Source organism: Drosophila tropicalis, unplaced genomic scaffold (assembly GCF_018151085.1).
Source record: "Drosophila tropicalis isolate 14030-0801.00 unplaced genomic scaffold, ASM1815108v1 contig_158, whole genome shotgun sequence".
Lineage (NCBI taxonomy): Eukaryota > Metazoa > Arthropoda > Insecta > Diptera > Drosophilidae > Drosophila > Drosophila tropicalis.
The window spans coordinates 12518030-12525718 of NW_027172602.1; the positions used below are offsets into that span (position 1 = coordinate 12518030).

At 37.5% G+C, this 7689-nt stretch overlaps 2 protein-coding genes across 3 annotated transcripts; one reads left to right on the forward strand and one right to left on the reverse strand.

Moving 5' to 3' along the window:
- Positions 1-11: 11 nt before the first annotated feature.
- On the forward strand, positions 12-4996 carry SWIP (strumpellin and WASH-interacting protein). 2 transcript variants are annotated; one of them, XM_068298606.1, is made up of 9 exons: positions 12-368; positions 442-935; positions 998-1225; positions 1289-2383; positions 2452-2710; positions 3114-3268; positions 3375-3800; positions 3876-4093; positions 4450-4588. In XM_068298606.1, exons 1-8 carry the CDS (start codon positions 341-343, stop codon positions 4056-4058), a joined length of 2868 nt encoding a protein of 955 aa, XP_068154707.1. In that variant the 5' UTR covers positions 12-340; the 3' UTR covers positions 4059-4093; positions 4450-4588. The 2 variants fall into 2 exon arrangements, with proteins under 2 accessions (XP_068154707.1, XP_068154698.1); XM_068298597.1 differs by having other exon boundaries at positions 14-368; positions 3375-3804; positions 4450-4996.
- A 367-nt stretch (positions 4997-5363) lies between these two features.
- LOC137583541 (peptidyl-prolyl cis-trans isomerase) lies at positions 5364-7268 on the reverse strand. Its single transcript, XM_068298615.1, has 2 exons — positions 7110-7268; positions 5364-5969 (listed from the first exon to the last, which is right to left on the reverse strand). The coding sequence occupies exons 1-2, from the start codon at positions 7233-7235 to the stop codon at positions 5544-5546; spliced, it is 552 nt and encodes a 183-aa protein (XP_068154716.1). The 5' UTR covers positions 7236-7268; the 3' UTR covers positions 5364-5543.
- Between the last annotated feature and the right edge of the window lie 421 nt (positions 7269-7689).

Genomic DNA, 7689 nt, shown 5'->3' on the forward strand with positions numbered 1-7689 from the left:
TGCCGAAATCTTTATGCATTAGTATCGGAAATTAAAGGATATGGCAATAAGATACAAATCAAAACACAATTTACTAGCATGTCGTAAGAACAATTTATACATATTTAGAGTTTACAATAATTTCCCTAAATTTTTGGCAACACTGGTAAAAGTTGGGCGTCAGTGCTGCTGATTGTGTGTGTGGGTGGAGAAGGAGTAGACTCTGTGGGTGTTTGTGACACTTGCGCCCAACGCTAGGAGGCTAAGGGGGGGGACCCAACAAAGGAAGAAAACAACCAAAATCAAAACACAGAAACAGCCGGCACCCCAAACTGAACTAGAGTAGTAAAATTCCAACAAAATGAAACCGAAACCAAATAATTCTCTTTGTAAGTACCACAAACACTCACACACTTCCACATTATGTATGTATGTATGTAATTATTTGTCTTTATCACCCAGCCATGTTTGCCGAGGATATTCTCAAGGATTATGGAGCATTCATTGAGGAGCATGACGCACATTTGGATAAACTAAAGACTGCCATTTCTCCAGGGGGCAATGCGAAAGTGACAGCAGCAACTGTCTCGCTGTCATTGGTGGCTCCGCCTGTGGAAATGAACTACGGCAATGCCAATTTTATGATCTCGGAAATCAATGCCGAAGCAGCTGAATTGCTGGCCAACAAACCATTGACGACTCTTGCCAATCTATGCAATCAATGCCATGACTTGACCACTGCCCTAAAGCAGTATCAATTGGCATTCTCGTTTGGTGACTTTCAAATCGATGAAGGAGGAATCGAGCAAACTCTACATCGCATGAGCTCAGCCATTGACTTTTATTGTCAGGTCTATTTTGTGCTAAAACGTTCCATTGTCATCCTGCAGAATCTGTGGAGACAGATAAGCGCATCTGCTTGCTTACCCGTCGATATTGGTGAAGTTCATTTATTTGTAAGTCACAAAACCCAAGAGCCCAATTCGACTATTACTAAATTATATTTTATCTTGCTTAGACTGCATTCGATTCGATATGTGAGTTGCTGGAGCAAATAGTTATATTCAATGAGATTTCCATGCAATCGAAAATGTCGGAAAAGTGGACACTTTATAAGAAATGGCTCAAAAATCTGGACAAAAGTAAGGCCAATGAGTTAACCGGATTGTATACAAAACTGGAAATTGGTGGTCTTTATGCCTCACTCGACGATCTAGAGACTGTTATTTCCGGCAATATATTTCGAGTTAGTATTCAACATTTCAAACTACCATATCCATTAACACGATCATCTCATACTCTCTGATAGATCCTGTTGGAAAGTCTATTGGATTTAAAGAAACAATTCAATCTAAAGGATGTCAATCATCTAACGCAACATTCCAATGCATATACACGGAAAATGCAACTTGAGATCGAATCACGTCATCAAGCCAATGAGTATAGAAACTATGAGGATCCCAAGCATATAATACGCTTGACTGCATTCGTGGCCATTCTCTATCAACTGGGCATTCAAATCGAGGGTAAATTGATGAAACATCTCCTCGAAACGTTGTCGAAGTATCATCGCTTACCTATAAATCAAAATGTTCACTGGTCGCCGAATGTCTTCCTCATGCAGCATGCCAAATCATTGATAAGAACACCAGGAAACAAATTGCCAACATCATTGCAGCCGAATGCGGTGTCTCTGGAGAAGATTAAGCAGAACGATCAGCGTGCATGTCGCCAGTTGGGCACACAGATTGCTATATGGTCGTTGAATATGCAACGAGTCTTTGCTGCCGGCATTTTTGGCCATCTAAAGAGTTTCTCGGAATTAATTCTCAGCGGACAGAGCTATGCCGATCAAGTTGCTGGACACATTGAGGGTTTAATTAATCGGCATGTTGCCCTCATGGTGCCATTGACAAAACCCGATTTCTATACCATATGCAAGCTAATGCAATATTTAAAAGTCATACATCAGACATTTGCCTCAAATCAAATCAATTTCATACGATTCTTAAGCTCGCTCAGTCAATGGCAAAAGCAAAAGGTTCTGCATCTTTTATTGAGCACCAAGAAGAAAATAGTCGATTTGAAATTACTGCAACGAAAGATGAATATACTGTCCTCTCTGAAGTTGGCTGAGAAATCCATACGTTCGCATCCCATAAGGAGACGTTTGACAGTTGTCAATTTGGCATTGAGTGAATTTCTAGAAAAGGATCGTAGTTTGCCGGCCGAAAAGCAAAAGCTCTTCAAGTCTATCCACCAGCGGGCCAACAATCTGGGTGACATTCAACGTAATATTTCGGGACAATTCGATTCGATAAGTTTATTGTACAACTACTGGTTAATAAGCACTTCGATCCTAAAGGAATATGCTCAACAGCAACGCAATCCGTATGCCTTACAGGTGGGAAACACTGCAGCAATAATATTATATAGAAGTGTCTGATGATAATTAAATTTTTGCATTACTAGAATATCATTGCAGCTAGCAATCAATTGGATAAAGCTCTAACAGTATTCAAGTGCGGCGGAAATGGCTCAACGGAGCGAAGTTCTCAAGATTTGGTCGTTGAATTTTTGAGCACACATTTCGAATCGTTTTTGCGTGTTGAGGCCTTGTCACATCTGTTCCAGAATCAAGATCAGCCATTCCAACAAAACACTCTCGACTATCGCAACTGTACGAATGTATCGGCTATTGAAGTCGATGGACAATATAATATACTGAGAGGTAAACGCGAGGGGGGAAACCATCCTACTAGTCCTAGGCGAAAGTCATAGAAATGTAATTCCAGTAATCATTCCTTTTGTGTTTACACACAACTAATAATGGCTTGTAGTGGCTTTATTCAATCCGTACAAAAGTACTTAATGTCCATAACGAATCCCAATTATATGTTTGGCAAGGTTCGCGTGTGTGTGCAATGAGAATAAATCGATTTAGGACCTTCGACCCAAATATTGTTGACAGTTTTGTTTGTGTGTGGGGGCCCGTCACCCACCCACCATTAACCGGCCTTGCAATGCAATGTATTTAGTATATACTCCAGATAGGGTATACCTACACATACATATGTATGTACATGTGTGCACAATTACTGCTAACTAACACTTTTGTCTCTATTGTCTTTTAGATAACCTTGAGAATTATTTTACTGCAACGTTCTACAATTTAACAACTATCGCACCTCATGATTGGAAATCGTATGAAAAGTTTCGTCACTTTGCATATAACCTACTCCAGCTGCGGCCGGTGGATGATTATCTACCCAATCAAACTATTGATCAAGTAAACACAATGAATGCCCCCCCAATGATGACTTTTCTTTCTCTCTATCTCTCTCTCTCTCTCTGTCTACTGATATCCTAAATAACCTTCAACTATTTGTATATAGGGCATAGATGTACTGCAGATAATGCGAAATATTCACACATTTGCCTCATCGTATGCATACAATATGAATTTGCAATTGTTTGTGGAAACGGACAGTAAGGGCAAACATCTGGATATTATTGGAACCCGTCATGTGGCCAATTCGGTTCAAACCCATGGCACTGGCATCATAAATACCACCGTCAATTTCATCTATCAGTTTCTGCGTCAGAAATTCTATACGTTCTCAACGTTCCTCCATGATGAGCACATCAAGTCAAGGCTGTTGAAGGAATTTCGGCTTCATGCCGAGCAAAAGCATAACAATGAGCCATATCAATCGTATCCCTATGAAAGGGCTGAAAGTTTCATTAAGAAAATCAAAAGACTGGGCTTCTCCAACAATGGTGAAACGTATATGGATTTGTTTCGTAAAGTCATTACCCAAGTGGGTGAGTTTTGCATATCCATCAAGACACTGCCAACATTACTTTCTTGTCTATATATATACATATATACATAGGTAATGCTGTGGGCTATGTACGACTTTTACAGGCTGGCAGTAAAAATGCCAATTATAGAAGTCGTTCGTACATGTCCAGGACATATAGTAAATTGCTTGCAAATGAATGTGCCAAGGATCTGCAATTACCAGAGGCAACTGAGAATTCTATTAGAGAGTATGGCAAAAGTGTTGGTCACATGATGGAATGCTATTCGGATTGTACAAATTACTTTAAGGTAATTCACAGAAAAGTCAACAAAACAAGGGAAACCCCTATCAGAAACATTGAAACCTAATCCTAACATTAGTTTGTTTGTTTTTTTTTTTTTTTCGTGTTTGTTTATTGGACTTCTTCCGGACTGTAACTCGAGCTTAACGACAACAAACTTTGAACAATTTATTGAAATCTAAACAATTGTATTCTGCTACACATAATTATAAAGGTTAATCGGCGAGTGCCGAGTTCCAATTACTGTTGACAGTCAGTGGCGGATCTCGATGAATGAGATATGTTATTTTAGGGAGGATAAACATTGCCATTTTACTACTTTAAACAATACATCAATGTATTTTTTGTTTATTTATTTGACAGTTGCTTATGCAAGGATTTCAACCGTTTTTCTGCAATCCACATAATCATCATTTAAAGAGTTTCTTTCTTATAACTCCGGCTCTGATAATGAACTATATTGACTATCGAGTGAAAGAGAAAATGAAAATCTATAAAAAGGACCAACCGAAATGTTCTCTATTTGAAGATGGGTTCGCCATTGGTTTGGTTTACATATTGAATATGTTGAATCAATTGAGCGATTTCCATGAACTTGGCTGGAATCAGACAACTACACAACAATTGAACTCCGAACGCCAGAAATTGCGGCAAATGCTGGAGACACAAAAGACAACTGAAGCCTCATCATCATCCTCGTCCTCGTCGGCATCGTCACCCAATAACATTCAGAACGAGAAACTTCTGCAGACGGTGGCGATATCTGAAAGACATGTTAATGCCTATGAACAGGAATACAATCTATTATATGCTACTTTAAGTAGTGCTGAAATATTCTTCCAATAATATTATTACTAGTTATTTTCTGGAAAAATAAAATCCATTAAAAGAAATGAAGTTGAAAAGTCCAGCCAAATTGTACATTCATACATATGTATATGTTTTCTACAATTTTATTTTATATTTCTTGGTTGTTGTAAACACAAAGCTACCAATTCATAAATAATATATTCAAATTTAGTAACTTTTGTTTTTAAAACAATTCGTTTTGTTATTCCGGCAACCGCTAAAAGAAACGAATTCGAACATTCCATAAAGTCCAATTAGAACCAAAAATGAAACCCAGCATCAAATCTTTCGATTCCAAGCAGCAAGCGCGCGCGCGCATTATTTCTTGTACCCGCTCAAAGTATTGGAAGCTGGATTTTTTTGTTGTTTTCTTCTTTATGTCTAAGACAAGAAAAGAAAACCCATTGTTGATATGGAAACATGATGTCTATTGAAAATATTTTGTATGTTTTGTATTTCATAATTAATCATATTACAGTTATTGGTAAAAAAAAAAATCTTGGAGAAAAATGCGAACGGTTTTCGTCTCTCAACAGTTGATTATATTTATATATATATATATATTCCCTTTCATTTTCTTCTAAACTCAAACATAGTCCGTCCAAAATTTAAAGGGATCCACTGTTGGCCACCGCAATCTTCTTTGAGGTCTTGCCGGATTGAGAGCCATAAGATTCAATCTTCTTGACCACATCGAGACCCTCGACGACTTCACCGAAAACAACATGCTTGTTGTCCAACCAAGCGGTCTTCACGGTGCAAATAAAGAACTGGGATCCATTGGTGTTGGCGCCAGCGTTGGCCATTGACAGAATACCGGGTCCGGTATGCTTCAGTTGGAAGTTCTCATCTTGGAACTTGTTGCCGTAAATGGACTTGCCGCCAGTGCCGTTGTGGTTGGTGAAATCACCGCCTTGGCACATGAAGTTGGGGATGACGCGATGGAAAATGGAACCCTTGTATCCAAAGCCCTTCTCGCCGGTGCACAAGGCGCGGAAATTTTCAGCAGTTTTGGGCACAACATCAGAGCGCAGCTGGAAATTTAAAAATTGGAAATGGAAAGACGAAAAAGACAAATATCGATTAATTCGGGTTCTCTATCCCATAAAATATGTACATACATATGTACATACATGCATACATATGTACATACACACTTGTATGCAAAATCAATGATGCATGGATAAATGTGTTTGGTTGTGCGTGTGTGTGTATATCAAAATATATATGTATATATATATTTTTAGCTATTTTACATTTGCTCAAATGATTTAAAATAGAAAATGCACGTATGCTTCATCAATTACATCATCAACAGAATTAATCTTGAGTTCATTCGTCAAACTGGTTTCACAAAATACATCTACAAACACACACACACGCACATCAAAGTGTGCATACATTCATCCATGTGTATGTCCGATGATACACACATTTGTGCAAATAGAGGTTATGTACATACATATGTCTCTGTATTGATTAAAATTCATATGCATGTATTCACAAATGCCGGCAAACTTTCCATTCAAATATGTATGTGTTAGTGTAGTGATGTACACATTTACACGAACACAGATATTAGAACTGTAATTAATTTACAGTTATTGACATATGTACAGTCCATGACCGTAACTATGAAAATCTGCAAGTCATACTATGAATGTATGTACACAATTTGGCAAATTATTCGAGGCTTGAATAAATTAAATTGCAAATTGAACTTTTAAATGGAAAATTGCTTCTTAAACCGTACATGTGTCTATGTATGTATGTACATCCAACGTCACCGCAAATGGGAGAAATGTACTCACACATACGCACACGCGAGGCGGGTACTCATTTTAGGAATGTGCAATCGTATATGTATGTATGTATGTACATACATACATATATGCACATTTTTCTTGATATGCAAGATGAAAAGTTTGGGCATTTTTGCAGAATCACGTGTTCGGTAATTTTCATTCGGCTTTTTTTTTTTTTTGTATACTCCTTTCTCCCGCTCACACACGCATAGACCCGGGTACGTGTGTATGTATCTATATGCACCGACACACATACACACAAACATACCCATTAACGAAGAATTTGCAAAAAACACGTTTTTTAAACTTTAAATATTTCACAAAAATTGTCTCTTACTCAAATACATTAAACAAATTGAATGCACTTACCTCCATGACGATTCTACCGACGGGCTCGCCATCGGCGGTCATGTCAAAGAAAACTCTTGGCAAGTTACTCATCTTTCTACAATACGCGCGCACAAACTGAAATCCAGATCTGAAGTGAACACCCATTTTGTTGCCCAACCAAAAATTGAATTATTTCAAGTCGTTATAGTTGGGATACCGAAAACCAGTATTTTAAGTAGTATCGATATATCGATATCGGAAATTGCGGATAGCGAAAAATCTGGCTTATTTAGTAATCGATACAGCTAGTTTTAGCTCATTTAATATTTCATTTTGGGAATTCCTAATATTTATGAAATTAATCGTCAATACAATGAATTATCTCTCTAAACAAAGTTTCTCCAAACTGCCTCAAAGTGAGGAACATTCAGAAAACGATCCAGAAGAGTCTGTTGAGAATCTAATAGCAGATTTAATATAATTTTAATGAATGTATAAAGTTTCAATTTCTTTAGTTTGTTTTCCATTTTTCATCAATATGAAATTTCGTTTATAACAAAAAATTAGACTATTTTTCAGATATTTTTTCTGTGATTTAGCTTTTTTTTGGCTTGTGGTG

Coding starts and splice junctions, on each gene's coding strand:
- LOC137583541 (XM_068298615.1), bottom strand. CDS start 7,235: ATGGGTGTTCACTTCAGATCTGGATTTCAGTTTGTGCGCGCGTATTGT. Junction 5,970..7,109: donor TCGGTAGAATCGTCATGGAG/GTAAGTGCATTC, acceptor TTAAATTTCCAG/CTGCGCTCTGATGTTGTGCC.
- SWIP (XM_068298597.1), top strand. CDS start 341: ATGAAACCGAAACCAAATAATTCTCTTT. Junction 1,226..1,288: donor TTTCCGGCAATATATTTCGA/GTTAGTATTCAA, acceptor ACTCTCTGATAG/ATCCTGTTGGAAAGTCTATT. Junction 3,269..3,374: donor CCAATCAAACTATTGATCAA/GTAAACACAATG, acceptor ATTTGTATATAG/GGCATAGATGTACTGCAGAT.